An 18,298-nucleotide genomic window follows, 5' to 3' on the forward strand; every position below is an offset into this window, starting at 1 on the left:
GGACAAACAAGAAAAGATGGCTGCCATATATGGAATTCCTCACAGTCAAAAGATGCTTGAGCAACTCAGTTGCGATTCCCCGGTAGAAATGTCTCAATCAAACAAACCCTTCTCAAAGAAAGAAAGTAAAGTTTGGGAGGGTAGACCACCTACAACTGCACAAAACCTTACCTCATCCCGACACATCCAAGGTGATAATCTAATCATAAATGGCCCAAACTCTGTTGAACTGATTGGCAAGGACGTATCTTTGGCTTGTTATGAAGAAAACCTACTCAGTGTGTCAAGTATAATCTCTTATTTATTTTGCCATCAGGTTTGACACATGAAAAATAAAGTTCATGCGAGTCTGCATTACGATATACTCTTAAGGAGTATAGAAAGCAGATCTCGGGTTTAGTTTCGGCAGCCGTATAACTTTTACTTCCTTTATTTTTTCCTTTAGTCAAATTTGTTGTTTTTTTGGTGGGAGGCTAGGGACTTTTAATTAATGGGTTTCTATTTACTTGCCTCCCCTCGAGGGCAGAGTTAAACACAAGGTCGGTTTTTAATGTGGGGAAAATCGAGCACCCAAAAAAGGGGCACTCTGGATAGGAACAAAAATAAGAATTGTCTCAGTCATGAAGGATTCCTCCTCCACTGACTGAGGATAGAAAAAGGTGAAGTGTAACATCAGAACAGATACTACACTGTGTATCCAGAGAATTTCAGTTCTTTACAGAGTCAGTTCCGGAAATTCAGAGTCAGTTTATGATTTGAAAGCCATGAAAAAAAAAAAAATGTAAAAAAGCAGACGACACTAAGTATGTGAAGAGTCAAGTTACGGTTAAATTTTTTTTTTTTTTAACTTTCAAATCATAAACTCAAGTATTCTCTCAATCACTTTCAGTTTCAAGACTTGATCCATCCACGCTATAATTTAAGGAGTATAGAAAGTGATTCTTGGGTTTATTTTCGGCAGCCACGTAACTCTTGCTTCCCTAATTTTGTCCTTTAGTCCTCACATTCAATGAGCGATGTCTCTGACAAAGAGGAAAAAATTGCTGTTTTCTGAGTCAGAATCTACTCCATCTAACACTTTTTGTTGGCAAGTTTTTAACCTTGTAGTAGTAATTTTTTTAGCTCCTTACATCAAGTGGCTTAATATCTTGCTTGGATCGATTTCCATTAAAACTTGCGTCATAATACTACATTTACTTGATGGATTTAACTTTTTAAAATGTTCCAAAATTTAAAAAAAAAATTTTTTCATGTTCATCCCAAACAAAATAGATTGCCATTTGGACGTAAGGAATACTATTTGGGACCATGTTTAAGGGAGATGAGCAGAAAGATGTCTGTTTACATTAGATTTAAACTTCTGCATGTCAGTAAAATCAGGGAAGCAGATAACAGAAAGGGAATTCCAAAATTTAGCAGCCCGAGGACCTATTTAGAGTAGTAGCACACGGTCCTCTGTAATAATAATATGACATATATTACGAAGGTCACGGTAGTAGGCTTTCTGGCATCTAGGGACCTCTATTATGAAGGGGTGGGATTTTGTTGCTAAACGGGTTTGTTGAGGAAAGAGCGGTATGTACGTCGGTGACAGGTATAGTCTTTTACTTACAAACAAACAAGAACAAACAAAAAAAAAAAGGCCAACTTTGTTTAGTAAAATATTTAAAAGGTTGGGGAGGGGGTGAGCAAACTTACCTTTAAAAAATAAAAGAACTAAATGGTAAGTCTTTTGTTTTAACGGTTGGTTTAGTTTCTTAGCAAAGTAATAAACGACTACAGGACACTACTGCAGTGTATTTTCGCTCCTACCTCTGGATTTCTAATTTCTTTATCTTTTGTTTATTGAGTTTATTCTTGGTTTGGTTTGTTTTGTTTTGTTTTGTTGTGTGTGTGTGTGTGTGTGTGTGTGTGTGTGTGTGTGTGTGTGTGTGTGTGTGTGTGTGTGTGTGTGTGTGTGTGTGTGTGAACTTAAATTTTTTATTTTGAGAAATTGACCGATGAACGCGTTTTCGTCTCCATGGAAACGAGTTCATCATCAGTTTAAAGTTTTTTGTTTGTTTGTTTTGTAAACTTTTTAAATAATATATATATATATATTTGTTTGCACACACACACACACACACGCGCGCGCTCACACACACACACACACACACACACACACACACACACACACACACACACACACACACACACACACATATATATATATACATATATATATATATATTGTTTACTGTTGCCCCTGGAAACGGACAGGGGCTCCCGACATCTAAGCTTTCGCTAATAATCAAGGACTCAATCAACTGAAGTTTTTTTACCGGGTTTTATTTTTGCAAGTGAAAAGAAAAAAATAGAAAAGGAAAAAAGAAAAACTTTTTTTCGATCGACGGTCAGAAACGTCAATGTCGGATTTTACAAACGTTTAAATTCAAATTGATTTAACGTCTTCTTTTCTTTTCTTTTTTTTTCTTTTCTACTTAAAAGAAAAAAAGGGGAGGAAAGATTAATTTATAAATTAATTATTTCGAACTTAAAAAAAAAAAGAAAAGTCAACTTCTAAAAAACATAAATAAAAAATAAAATAAAAGAATGCCTTCAAAGCTCATGTCCGGCCGGGATCCTTTTCCTTTTCCTAGACCTGAAAATGACGACGATTTTTCGAAACCCAAGAAAGAGGTGAGATGAGACGTTATTTTACTTCATTTATTGTGTACTTGTGCAGTTTAGTGACCGTGCTACATTTATTTTTTATTTCTTAGGTAGTTGTTTCTGGGACCGTGCTGAAATAATAACGTTATTTATGTTTCTGAATTTTTGAGACGAGGATTGGTTATTCGTGTTTAGATTCATCGGACTACTGTTCTCATCTTGAAATGGCATTTTCACAACGTTTCGGTCGATGTAACCTCCGAACTTCTTCAGGTGTCTTGTCGAACTCGGGAATGTTTTTGTCAAACTCGGAATTTGATCGAAATTTCGAGCAGAACCTTTTATTTACTTCACGGGGGTAGCATGCTCTTGTTCCTTCAACCATGACTGGATAGAGGTCCTAAGTAATTCGCACTTATATTTTTGTCGGTCGCCCACACGAGAATGAGAACGAGAGTACGCTACCCCGTAAAGTAAATAAAGAGTTCCATTTGAAAATTCATGCAGATTCCCGAGTTCGACAGAAACATTCCCGAGTTTGACTCGGAGGTTACATCGACCGAAACGTTGTGAAAATTACAACCAAGATAAGAAACGTTGTGAAAATTACAAACAAGACGAATCCAAATAATACGAATAATGTTATTGTTTAGAAACCCATCATTGTTAGGTGAAAGTATAGAATAGTTAACAAAACTTCCTTCCCCATGTTAAGAATGGGTTTCTCAACATTATTATTTCAGGACGGTCCGTATTCTGCATGAGTACTCATTTATTGTTAATTACTAGGAAGAAGGTGTAGTATTTGTTCTGATGCTACAGGTATTTTATTCTGCCTTCAGTTAGTGAAGGAGAATTCCTTCTAGACTGAGGTATTTTGATTTTTATTCCAATCCAGAGTGCTCCTTTTTGGTGGACCTGGATTTTCCCCACATTAAAAGCAGACCTTGTGCCTACCTTTGCCCTCGTGGGGAGGCAAATAAATAGGAAATAGCTCTACCTACCCAGCGTTGCCCGTTTTTTTTTATGTTTTATTTTTTATGGCGCTTTTGTTTGTCTGTTTTCAATTTATTATTGGTTGACCTGTACGATGCACCCCCCCCCGTTATATATTCCCCCTCTCCTCGTCTTTTTTTCAAAAACAATTTTTTTTTTGGAGGGGGACAAACAAACAAACAAACAAACAAACAAACAAACAAAGAACATCCCAAACCTCTACCTCTCTCGGTTTTGTGTTCTCGTTGACCGCGACCGGTTCCAATATGGAGGATCGATTTACTAGAACTTTATATTAGAAACTGAGCACCTCCTGAATTATAATTATCTTCTGAAAATGTTTTTGGTGCATCTATGTTACCGCACTATTTAAAAAAAAATATAAGCGTATGTTTTTTTTTTTTGCCTTGAGAGAGTACAAAAGCGTCTTTGAAATTTAGCCGGTGAGAACCTTTTTGCCTCCCCTTTTCTCACAGAAGAGACGTTGCAAGTTTTATTGTGCTTTGTCGTTATTTTTATAGTAGGTGCTCGACTGAGCTCCAATCTCCCACCCTGTAAAACGTTCGTAAAAAAACACTCGTCTAGTTACAACAACTGTCAACAAGTTCCCTCACTCTTTATCTGTGCCTAAAAGTAAACGAAAATTCAATGAGCAGTTTCTTCCCTAGCGCTGTGTCTGTGGAACACAATACTGTAGGGCTCCTTCCCAGCTGACTATAACATAGCCGTTTTAAAGTCTGATGTAAATAACTCCTTGTTGAGCCGTTCTCTTAGAAAATTAAGCTCTACCCAAGTTCCACCATAACAGATCATTTTGTCTCACCATCTACCCACCAATTATTAACACTTATCCTTGAGTGGCCTCTGGGCGTTGACTCTCAAGTAAAAAAAATGTTTTCTTTATAAAAAAAAAAAGAACTGACTATTCCATTTTCCATGTTTAGGTGTGAATAGGATATTAAAAAATAATGAAAATTGCACCGATATAAATCAGGGATATGATTGGACAATACCAAACCAACCTGAAATCAAAATGAATCTCGGTTTTGTTTGAGCGGGGAGGATCTGGAGAGAGTTCAAAGATTGGCTACTAGTGCTGAGTCTATGGCAAGGGTGGGCAACCTTCGGCCGGAAGGTTAAATCTGCCCCTTGAATGAATATTATGTAACAGTCGTTGACGCTGAGTTAGCAGCAATCATGATCAAATGACCAAGCTGGCCTTGTGATGTGACGTCACAACAGAGATTAAAATGGTGGTCAATGTTTAGAGAAACACATATTTGAGACGTTTTCAAGACATAGAGGATTTGATACGTGTTCGAGATGTAGAGAATTTGAGACGTGTTTGAGACATAGAGGATTTGATACGTATTTGAGACATAGAGGATTTGAGATGTGTTCAAGACGTAAAAGATTTGATACGTGTTCAAGGCATAGAGGATTTGATACGTGTTCGAGATGTAGAGAATTTGAGACATGTTTGAGACATAGAGGATTTGATACGTATTTGAGACATAGAGGATTTGAGATGTGTTCAAGACGTAGAGGATTTGATATGTGTTCAAGACATAGAGGATTTGAGATGTGTTCAAGACATAGAGGATTTGAGATGTGTTCAAGACATAGAGGTTTTGAGATGTGTTCAAGACAGAGGATTTGAGATGTGTTCAAGACATAGAGGATTTGAGATGTGTTCAAGACATAGAGGATTTGATACGTGTTTGAGACATAGAGGATTTGAGATGTGTTTGAGACATAAGAGAGCGGGAAAGGACGTGTTTGGAGAAGTGGGATTTGAGATGAGTTCGAGATGTGTGGGTGGCCTCAGAGCAAAGACAAAGATGTGTTTGAGACACGAGAGAGTGGGGAAAGGACGTGTTTGAGACACGAGAGGGCGGGAAAGGACGTGTTTGAGACACCAGTGTTCAGAGAAGTGGGAATCAGAGACGTGTTAGAGACGCGTGGATGGTGTCAGAGAAGAGCTAAAAGTCACAAACAGCCGGAGAATAAGAAATGAATTGTTTAAATATTTAGGAAAGAAAAAAAGATGCGTTGTTGGAAATACCAGATATAAAGGCTTTTGTTTAAGAAAAGAAACTGAGCGATTTTTTTCCTGTGCTCTGTTTCTTTGAGAAAGAAACGTGTATAATGTAAGATTTGTTTAGCCTGCCACCTCGCTCAGGTCACAATATAAATATAACCAAGTGACAATTAAGAGACTGAATATATTGTGTCAAAATTCTTATTTAAATTTACCTGAGAACGGGTTTTACTTTGGATTTTTATTTATAAATATTTAAACCTAAATTTTTTTTTTTTTGTGTTGGGTTTTTATCTGAATGTGTGTGCAGTTATATAAGGCTGAGTTGAATCAGCCATACCGAAATGTCGCATTTACATCCTATAAATAGGACACCAAATAATTTATTTTTAAAATCAACAAGACAATATATAATGGTACTGCTTACTGCATAATTATTCTAAAGAAAAGACAAAATCCATCTATATTCATCAACTTCTCTTTGAGAGTTGTTGAAACCCTCTTAAACATTCTCGTGAAATTTGTTAAAATTCTATTTGTCTAATGATGCATGAACTTATATAAATGAGTCTTGCAATAGTAAGCCACTAAGAATGTACCAAACTTTAATACTGTAACCATTTTCCCTCTCCTATTGCAAAGCGCATTCATGATCTGCAGGGCAAAGAACAAAAACAATAAAATCCACTATAAAACAACCAAACTAAACACTACAAATTAATGATTGAAGATACAAAAAGCTTAAAGAATAAAGACCTTCTACAAAATAACTGGATGCAACATGAATACTATTTCCAAAATAACTAGATTCGGCTTTAAATAACCCGAAAAGGGTTGATGTGCCGTAAAAAAACAAAACAATCAAACCAAACTCTACAAATAAATATTTGAAGGAATAAAGAACATGAAGCATAAAAACTGTTTCCAAAATAACTGAATTTGGCATTAAATAACCTGAAAAGGGTTGATATGCTGTAAAACAACCAAACCAAACAAAACAAAGCCTTTAAATAGGAAACCAAATAATGCATTTAAAAAAATCAACAAGACAATATATAATAGTACTGTTTATTACAGAATTACTCTAAAGAAAGGATAAAATTCATCTATATTCATCAACTTCTCTTTGAGAGTTGTTGAAACCCTCTTAAACATTCTCGTAAAATTGGCTAAAATTCTATTTGTCCAATGATGCATCTGTCAGTGTATGAATGAACGCAGGGACTTTAACTCTTTGCTGTCCTCAGGGTTTGTGGAACTCTTCTATGAACTGGGGCTTTCCTAGAGGGAGCCAATCAGGAGGAGCGGAATTGGGCAGGAGGGACCTGGATCCTGTACAGCGTGTGTGAGAAGAATAAAGCGTCCTGCCAAAAACATAGCGTTTCTGTTTTCTTCTGTTACTAATCTACCTTAACAGCATCAACCTATATAAATGAGTCTTGCAATAATTAGCAAAAAACTTATTGCAAAACTGCAATGTAATTCTTTGTGTGAACTGCTTTACTCCTTACCATAATGTGTAAATTTTTTCTTGACTGTATAACCGCTTTATTTATAAAATATATCACATGTGCCCAGTATCATAGTTATAAGAGTCAATATTTCCCTTTCTAAATAAAATAAATAACTTGTTTCTTTTCAGTCGATGTATTCGAACCCCTTTTTTTAGTCACAAAGTTTCAACTCAATAGTAAAAACAGAAATAGATACCCTGGGTCTTAATAGGTTGAGAAATATCCAAACCTCAAGTGATTCACTTTCGATCATTTCTTACAATTATGACCATTTGCAACTTATTCATGATAAACAAAAAGCTTTTTTTACTTGCAGAAAACTGTGGATGCTGCACCAATAAATTTTTCGAAGCAAGCTAATCCTTGGAACCGACTGAACGCTACACCCACGCTGCAAAGTTCACGTCGTGAAGCCTACAATTATGAGCCACTGGCTCCAAATGACAACCTTGATTTCGTACTTAAATCTGTATATGACCATTCCATTGACTACATGAAAGGAAAACCAGAGGTCATGATACAGAGAGAAACATTAGGAGAAGATTTTGGGTCAGTATCAATGTCAGTATCAATTGTTCTGCTCGTCTGTTTTTTGATGGTATAGTATTTTGTCCATCTTCAGGATCATAGTCAGTTAGCAAAATGTTAGATCACTTTTATAAAAACAAATAGATAACAACCATCACGAAAATCTATATATGTATTAGTGTTCAGATGAGTAATCAGAATATTTTAAGATATTGTAATCGAGAAAAAATTGTGCCTATTTTCTGATGCCAAAAAAATGATCGCTTTTGTTTGTTTATTTTGTGTAAAACAAAATTTTTCATTGCTGATGCTAATGATGAGTACTTATTAATTTATTATTCCTGATATTCATAAATGACCTCCCTGGTAATATATGTCCCTGATAATAGCCCCCTACATCAAAGTGGCACTGTGCCTTGTTTGGGGTGAAAATGCTATAAAAAAAAAAATTTTAAACTACAAGTAAAACTAAAATCCATACAAGTGTATTTTTATGTTTGTGAAAAAAAAAAAAAATACATGCACATATTCCATGTGTTTTTATGCTAGTCTGAAAATAAAAAAAAGAAAAAGCAACTCCTCAATAGCAAAGTATTTAGAGATTTTAAAAGAATCGGCATCAGTAATTATATTGGAATCAGGAAGAGGGACTCCAGCATTAATACTGTAAGCTTCTGATTTCTGCCTATCAACCACTACTCTTCTGAACCTATCAGAGAGAAATGATTTAATAATTGAGAAGACATTTCCAGCTATACCGTAGCTGGAGATCTTGTGAAGTAAGATTGGAACGAAAAAGGGAGAAGAAAAAGAAAGAAACGCGTGGCGATTTGGAAGCTACACTTAACAAACATGCAAATCTTTTCCTCCTACCCCTTTGAAAGCGAGCCGTCTAACCTGTGAGTCTTAGAGAGAATTACGGCCATCCCACAGCTGGTTGTCGCTAAAAAGAAAGAAAAAGTGAGGGAAAGACATATTTGTTGTGTCGTAAATATGTGTCAGCAGCTTGTGTGTGAAATAAATAAATAAATAAATAATTTTTTTTTTTACATGGGAGTCACCACTTATCAAGGCATGAAAGCCACTTGAGGATAAGGCTTAATGAGTGTAAGGTAGTCACTGAGACAACAGCATATTAATAGTGGTGGAAATGGTGTAGAAATGGATTATTTAGGGAGGGAGCAGCTCAACAAGAACTTGTTTACATTGGACTTGAAAACGACCATATTGTAGTCAGTTGGAAAGCAGACCAGCAGAATAGAGTTCCACAGACGGACAGTTCCATAAACGAAGCTTTGTTCATGAAATTTACATTTAGATTTTGGCACAGATAGAGAGTGGGAAAAACTGTTGATGGTCGTTGTAGCTAGTCTAGTGTTTCTTGTGAACGTTTAGCAAGGGGGACCATAGATTGAAGCTCAGACGAGCATTTGCCATGAAAATAATGACAGGCTTGCAACGTCTCTTCTGTGGAAAAAAGGTTGCAGGGAAGTAAAAAAGGGTATCGAAACCAGTTTTGAACTTTGTTAAAGCAGAATAGAGTGCTCCGAGCAACTCCCACCTAGATATGGTAACAGTACTCCATTTTATGACGTATCTGGCTCTTAGAGAGGTAGAGGATTGCGTCGGGAGTTAGATAGCAAATATTCAAATCAAAACCTTCAAAGACCGAAGTGGGGAAGGGTTCTGTGTTGACGGCAATTGAGCATGGGTCAGTCAGTCCTAAGACACATGCAAAAAGTCTTCTCAGAAGGCACTGGACTAGGTGTATCAGAATTTTGGAGGAATTTTTGACACCCCTAACACAAAACTGCGAATAAAATATAAAAAAAACTCGTAATTTCGCTTTTAAAAATTGGTTGTTTATTTTCTTTATGGAATATACTTCCAAATTAAACTATTAAAGTTGTTTAAAAAATAATAGAAATATTATTTTTTGTTTTTTAAAAAACAATGTTTACAAAATGACAGCCATTTTTTTACGTATGAAATCAATTGAATTTTATGAGTTAAATTTTTTTCAATCTTTAAACTTTAAAAAATCAATCAAAATTTTTCTATTGGTTCAATTTTTAGGGTCAATGTGAAATTTCATGCTCTTTCCAATAAACTGAATATAATATTTCAGACAAACGTTTTTTTTTAATTCAGTCCCCATTTTGAAATGCCTATTAAAATTTAAATAATTAATTTACTCACTAAAGTTTTATATATCACAAATTAAAGATAAAAGATCAACAAATAAAATATTCTAATTTCAAACAAAAAAAGAAGTCTTTTTTGGAAATTTACCTGTAAAGTCCAAAGTGTAAAACCTTTTTTTTTTTTTAAAACCACGTTGATTTTTTTTTAAAGTGAAATCTCATGTTATGCTTATATTGTCAGTAAATATCGGACACTGACGACAATTTTTTCTATTTCTTTCAATTTTTTCTTTTTTTGGATATTTTTAAAATAATTCACTCGATAAAGAAGAAATAAAATATATTAATCAAAAACTCATGTATTTCATTAAGAGAAAAAAAAATCGGTAGAGTGGGGTTTTTGTTTAACGGCAAAAATTTATAAGTGAATGTGTTCATTTTTCATCTAAGGAGGCCCCAAAATACTAATTTTGGTTTACAGCACGCAATAGAAAGAGACATTAATTATGGCGCTTTGAAGCCACCGGAAGATAAATGTGAAGAAAATCAGAAATTTGTCTCCCTTTATTTGAACAGCAAAAAACACCTGAGTTCGCGTTTTTTTTTAATCCTTGTTTAAAAAAGTATTTAATTTAAAAAGAACATAAAATGAATAAATTCTTAATAATGAACAATGGAAGTACCCATTGAATAGAATTTTTTATAGGTAAGTGATTTTTTTGGAATTTATATATATTTTATATGATCGAAGTAAGTAAAATTTCGTTGATTTTCTTTAAATATTTTTTAACGAAAACCAATTTAAAAAAACAAATATAATATAATTTGCTATTAAAGCTGTTATTTTTTTAAAAATTTTGGTCTTTTCTCCTTTAATTAAATAAAATAAGGGTTTGAATAACATTTTTCAAGTAGTTATAAGCTTTAAAAAACAGTAAGTCTAAATATTCCAGTGTTTACCACAAATTTTTAATGGCGATTTCTGACACTGCTAGCATTGGATCTGTGATGAAACAAAAAATGAAACTTTTTCTTTCACCTGAAAAGTGGTCTCTACCATAATCCTCACAGAAAGAATTCTGACTAGAAAAATATCGGAGAACCAATATAAAAATAATAATAATAATAATATAAAAATAATATTAATAATAATAATAAATAATAATAATAATAATAATAATAATAATAATAATTAATAATAATGAATAAAAATATAATAAATGAAAATAATAATAAATAATAATGAAAATAGATAAAGATAAAATAATAAAAATAAAGATGATAAAAGTGTTTTTCTTAAAGAAATGTAATATAAAATACAAAAAAATAATAATATAAAAATAATAGCAATAATAAATAATAATAATAATAATAATAATAATAATAATAATAATAATAATAATAATGAATAAATAATGATATTAATGAATAAAAAATATAAAAGTAATAATAATGATAATAATAATAATAATAATAATAATAACAACAACAACAATAAATAATGATAAAAATAATGATAATAAATAAAAATTAAAAAAGTATTTTGCTTTAAGAAATGTAATATTTACGAAGTTAAAAAAATCTGAACATCTGTTTTTTGCTGTTTTTTCTTGTGGCAAAAGTCGACTGACAAAAATCACAAAAAAAAGCACGTTTGTTGAAAACAGAAAGATTGAGTAAACAAAATGTGTCTGAAGAAGCTTTTTTTAAAATTTTTAATATAAAAAAATATTAATAATAATAAAATAAAATATAATAATAAAATCATAATAATAATAATAAAAATAATAATGAATAAAAATAATAATAAATAAAAATAATAATAAATAAATAAATAATAATAATAATGAATAAAAATAATAATAAATAAAAATAATTGTAAATATTTTTTAATTTTTAATATAAAAAATAATATTAATAATAATAAATAATAAAATAAAATAAAATAATAATAAAAAATAATAATAAATAATAATAAATAAAAAATAAATAATAATAATAATAATAATAAATAAAAATAATAATAATAAATAAAAATAATAATAAATAAAAATAATGATAATAATAATAATAATAAATAATAATGAAAATAGATAAGGATAAAATAATAAAAAATAAAAATAAAGATGATAAAAGTATTTTGCTTGAAGAAATGTAATATAAAAAACGAAAAATAATATAAAAATAATAGCAATAATAATCTAAATAATGATGAATAAATAATAATATTAGTAACTAAAAAATAATAATAATAATAATAGCAATAAATAATGATAAAAATAATGATAATAAATAAAAAAAAAAGTATTTTGCTTTAAGAAATGTAATATTTACGAAGTTTAAAAAACTGAACGTCTGTTTTTTGCTGTTTTTTCTTGCGACAAACTCATAAAAATCACAACAGAGAACCAGAGTTCCACGTTTGTTGAAAACAGAAAAATTGGGTAAAAAAAATGTGTCCGAAGAAGCCTTTTATCACCAGACTATCCATTCATGTGTAATCACCTTTTTCTTCACCATATTCCCTCTGCTTCACTTTTTTTGTTTTCAAGTAAGATCTTTGACTTACTTGCAGTTTTTTTTTTTTTTTTTTTTTTTTTTTTTACAAAGGCATCACCACATTATCAAGGCCCAGAGGCCACTCAAGGATAAGGGTTAAAGTTTCATCAAATACTTTTGTATGCAAAATCCGATCCCGCATTTTGCTAATTCCTACCCTCTGATGAGAAGGAAAGTATTTCTTCGAAACTCTGCGGATTAAGGACTATCCACTTATCTAGTGTTTCCTTTTCAGATTAAATATGTTTTTAACTCATTTCAAAGTGTTTTTTAACATGTTTTATTAACTGTTTGCTCATATTATATATATATATATATATATATATATATATATATATATATCGCTGCTAACATTATTATTATTCAATATCATTTTTTATTTTTTATTTTTACTACTTGCCTGATGATGACCAATGGAGGTCGAAAACGTTTGCGATTATGGGAAATTTCTTTTTTCACTTGAAAAAAAAACGTTCGGAAAATGGTCCGACAAAGAGAAAAGGAGGATTACAAGAAAAACAAGCAAGAGTTATCTGTGCTATTTAATGAAACGTGCATAAAAGAAAAAATGCTGCTCAAATATACTAATATACTAATATATATATATATATATATATATATGTATATATATATATATATATATATATATATATATATATATATATATATATATATATATACTAGCAAAAGTACCCATCGTTGACTGGGTTCAAAAACAGCCTACAGAAAATGGACTCTGATTTATGAAAGTATGATAGGTTATGAAAAGGAAGGGTTGTAAAGAGATAGCTTCGAATTAGGGGGTATCAAAACCAAAGATGAAAGTAAAAATAAAATAGATAAACCCCATAATTTATTATACCATACCTGTTCACACTGAAACACTTATCGCAATATTCTGTGAATCTATATTAAAAAAACCTTGTTAAACTTTGGTGACATATTTCCATTCTATGGAGGTCAAGTGCGAACAAACACCCCATAATTTTATTATACCATATTTCTTCAAACTGAAACATAATTATCAAAGTATACTTACGCAGACAGATATGAAAAATCTTTATTAAAGTTTGTGCCTATTTCCATTCTATGGAGGCCAGGCGCGAACGCAGACCCCACAATTTTATTATACCATCCCTATTTAAGTTAAAACATACTTATCAAAGTATTATTATGTACATCTATATGAAAAAAATCCTTAAAAACGTTTTTTATAATTTATAATTTTTTATTTCCATACTTTGTGGACCAGGCGCGAACAAAGACCCCACAATTTTAATGAACCACCGTTCTGCCAGATCAAACATACCCATTCCTGTGTCTCGATACATCTTCTATCATTATATGCAATCAGTTTTTAAAAATATTCAACCATATAGGAGCCTATTCGTGACCAGACACACACACACTCACACCCACACACACATTCAGCTTTATATATAAGTTTTAGTTTCAGCTTTATATATAAGTTTTGGTTTCTGCCTTATATATAAGTTTTGGTTTCTGCTTTATATATAAGTTTTGGTTTCTGCTTTATATATAAGTTTTGGTTTCTGCTTTATATATAAGTTTTGGTTTCAGTTTTATATATAAGTTTTGGTTTCTGCTTTATATATAAGTTTTAGTTTCTGCTTTATATATAAGTTTTGGTTTCAGCTTTATATATAAGTTTTGGTTTCTGCTTTATATATAAGTTTTAGTTTCAGCTTTATATATAAGTTTTAGTTTCAGCTTTATATATAAGTTTTGGTTTCTGCTTTATATATAAATTTTGGTTTCTGCTTTATATATAAATTTTGGTTTCTGCTTTATATATAAATTTTGGTTTCTGCTTTATATATAAGTTTTGGTTTCTGCTTTATATATAAATTTTGGTTTCTGCTTTATATATAAATTTTGGTTTCTGCTTTATATATAAGTTTTGGTTTCAGTTTCAATTCAAGTTGATGCACCCAAGCTGAAGGAAATCAATATATATATATATATATATATATATATATATATATATATATATATATATATATATGTGTATATGTATATGTATATATATATATATATATATATATATATATATATATATATATATATATATATATATACACACACACACAGGGTGTCCACAAAGTCTCGCTACATTATGTAGCCAAACTTTGTGGACACCCTGTATATTGATTTCCTTCAGCTATAACCGAAACCAAAACTTATGAAAAATCCTTAGTAAAAGTATCTATAAAAAAAAAAAAATAGAGTATTTGAGTGCCATTAACTATAATCGAAACCGAAACAAAAACTCATAAAGAATTCTCGGTAAAATTATTTATTACAAGAAATTTAAGGTCATAACAATGAAACGACAATCACTCGGAAAGAGAAAGATGTAATCGTGACACACAAAAGAACACACACGCTATCGTAATTAATTATATAAATGGGTGTCACTGTTTGCCGATACAAAGTTGTGACACATGCATTCAAACAGGAGTTTTATGGTTACTTGTTCATGCAGAAACGCTGAACACTTTAGTTTTAGGTTCTTCTTCCGAACATCTTTTTTATTTACTGCCAGTTGACCACGTGAAGAGTCTATTAGACATTTTTATGTGATGTGACGATATATGGAAGTGAAATTTGGCTAGTGAGGATTGAGGACATGTGTTGCATGAAGAGAAAAGATGTAAGAATAAGACGATGGATGTATTATATAGCTGTGTGTATAACGTTTTTTTTTAAATTATTTTTACATAGGAGTCACCACTTATAAAGGCCCGGATGCCACTCGAGGATAAGGGTTAATGAATCTACAGTAGATAATATTGTGGTAATCATTAGTGGAAATTTGGCAAATTGGATTACTTAAGGGGACGGCTCATTAAGAACTTGTTTACGTTGGATTTGAAGACGCCCAAATTGTAGTCAACTGGAAAGCAGGCTAACGAAACTGAGTTCCACGGGCGTGCTGTTCTAAGACAGAAGCTTTGTTCATGGAATCTACGTTTAGGTTTAGGCACAAATAAAGAGTGGGGGAAGTTATTGATAGTGGTTTCAGCTAGATGGGTGTTTTTCGTGAAGGTTTGGCGAGGAGGGAACCATAGATTGGAGCTCAGGCAAGCAGTTGCCATGAAATGTTTTTGTAATGATTGCATATATTTACAGCACCAAATAACAATGGTATATATCCGGTCTATTTGACACTGTCTCTTTAATTCTAGTGACATGTCTGCTCACTGTATACATAAAATATGTACACACGTAACACGTTTGTTGCATGTGTGTGTATAACATGATGTATATATAAGATGTTTTTGTGATCGTCTGATTTCTCTATATCTAATGGAGTTCATATAAATGTGTGATGACGTCTAGTGTTCATGTATATTAGTACGTGTCGATAGAATGCTCGCAGCAATGCGCGTGCATGTGTGGTTTTAACATATATAATAAATAGTTCAAACGGACAATTACAATTTACAAGCAGACGGTTCTTTACACGAAGGGAGGGATTAACATATTTCTGGGGTTCACATCTGGCCAAACAGGGAAACACACCTTTCTCCATCTTTTGATCTTGGTCGACGTATCTGCAAAAGCTGCAATGAAGAATAATCCCAACGATGAACAATCATCTTGGGTTATATTTTTATGCAACTTTTATTTCTAGATGCTCCGTGACTTGGAAGTTGCACATTTCCCTTGTTCTACATTTTTGCGATCTCCAGCCCTGATAGTTTCCCCGACATAAAAAAGTCATTATGACCAGCCGTTATCTCCCCGGACATTAACTGACTCCTCCTCATCTGTTTAACTCTACTGTCCAACCTAAACTGACTCCCTTTGATCTCCACCCTCGACTAAACTATGTACATGTATATATAAAACTATATCTTTGTAACTATGTCCCGCTTTGTCAACTAAGCTCCAACTGCTGTCCCATCACCGCAAATTTGTGTCTCTGTGCCTGTTTTACAAATATTTTAATGGAATGTGCTCTGATGAACTTGTTGCACTTGTGCCCCCTCGATGTACATATCCCCGACAAACCCTTAGCAGAAATAATAATAATATTAATACAATGATAAAAAATAATAATATTAATATAATGATGAATAATAATAATATTAATATTATGATAAATAATAATAATATTAATATTATGATAAATAATAATAATATTAATATTATGATAAATAATAATCATTGTCTGTGATGATGACTATGTGATTAATGACAACCTGGCGTGCCAAGTTCAAATCTTGTTCATTCCACAGAAACATTTCCACTTTGGATCTTGGCAACCTGCTTAGCAGAAAAACCGACAAACTCGCTTAGTAAAAAGGTCACACACCCTTAACTGTTAAGGTTTCTAGATGCCAGAGTGCTTTCTATCCTAATAGTTTCTTCCCTCAAACAGCTAGACTTTGGAATTCCCTTCCTGCTACCTGCTTCTTTGACTGTACTGATATGCAGAAGTTTAAATGTAACATAAACCAACATCTTGTTAATCTTTCCTAGGTATAGTCCCAAATAGTAGCCCCTTACGTCCAAGTGGTGGTATGTCTTGTTAGGCGTGGATGTGAGTCCAAAAAAAGAAAAAGATGCTGCAACGTAGCGCGAAAGAATCAAATCATCTGATGTTTGTCACATATTCTATTTGTTATTATTATTATTATTGATAGCCAAAATTCCTGTTTATTTTATGTTAAAAATCCCAAAGTTTACATTCCCAGTACATATTTCAGCTGACAAAACATCTAGACTTTGAAAAAAAATCATAATGATAATCATCCATGATTAGGTTCCGGCGTTTTCCGGGAACCAACAATGTAAAAGATGCATAATATGAGTTAAAGACAGGTTTAGATCTGATGACCTCAGAGGAGGATTATATCTGAATAGTATAGGGAGATTTGTGCAGAACAGGAGACTTTGATGGTTTAGTCACATTGAAAGAATGAATGAGAATTCTTGAATTAGTAAATGTAGAACAGTTGAGATAGCAGGGTCAGTTCACAGGGGGAAATGATAAGGATGGATTTGAGAGAAAGAAAGATAAATGATGACTTGACCAGACATAAGCTAGTTTGGAAGTCAATTTCTACAAACCGTCCGGCACATGTCAACATATATGGTACTGATGTTAATGATGTTTCATTTATTCATTTATATTATATCAATCAGATGATTCTATTGTTAGCATTGGTTTCCCTGATATTTTTCTAGTAAAAATTCTTTTGAGAAAGATACTGAGTACTTACAGGAGGGACCACGTAGTCATCATCACAGACGATGATTATTATTTATCATTATTGATGTAATGGAATAACCTAACATCCCTTCATAGATGAAATGAACTATGGATATATTGACCTTATATTGACGATGAAAGAAATCGGAGTAATAAAAAAAAGCGGATTACTCTGAATGGGCATCAACCACAGTTTATGTGTAAAAAGAAAAATAAAAAAATCAAGGTATGAGAGGATCTTTCGATGGGACTGAATGATTGCTTAAAGGATCATAACTATCCACTCCCTACCCCTGAGGAAATATTTTCTAAGTTAAATGGAGGAAAAATGTTCACAAATATTGACTTATCAGAAGCATATTTGCAGGTCAAAGTCCACAAACATTGTTCGACTCATAAAGGATTATTTTCCCTAAAACGATTGCCGTTTGGGTTGAAAGTAGCACCAAATTTATTCCAATAAATTATGGATGCCATGCTAGCAGGCTTGGATTTTGCAATTGCTTATTTAGACGACATTTTGATACGAAGCAAAAATGTTGAAGAACATAAAAACCATATCGCAAGGTATTCGAGAAAATAGAAGACTACGGATTTAAAGTGACTCTCGAAAAATGTAATT

General features: G+C 32.1%; 1 protein-coding gene across 4 annotated transcripts in view; it reads left to right on the forward strand.

The window, feature by feature from the left end:
- The first annotated feature begins 2,441 nt into the window (after nt 1-2,441).
- Nucleotides 2,442-18,298, forward strand: part of LOC145297802 (protein CFAP276-like) — a 92,756-nt gene continuing 76,899 nt past the window's right edge. For 2 of the 4 annotated variants that reach the window (XM_080144091.1, XM_080144094.1), the window contains exons 1-2: nt 2,442-2,679; nt 7,520-7,764. In XM_080144091.1, the coding sequence (XP_080000217.1) occupies nt 2,593-2,679; nt 7,520-7,764 (332 nt within the window). In that variant the 5' untranslated portion in view covers nt 2,442-2,592. The remainder of the gene's footprint in view (nt 2,680-7,519; nt 7,765-18,298) is intronic. The other 2 variants (XM_080144092.1, XM_080144095.1) reach the window with 1 other exon arrangement.

Source organism: Euprymna scolopes, chromosome 18 (assembly GCF_053919585.1).
Source record: "Euprymna scolopes isolate OS-2025 chromosome 18, ASM5391958v1, whole genome shotgun sequence".
In the NCBI taxonomy this organism is placed as follows: Eukaryota; Metazoa; Mollusca; class Cephalopoda; order Sepiida; family Sepiolidae; genus Euprymna; species Euprymna scolopes.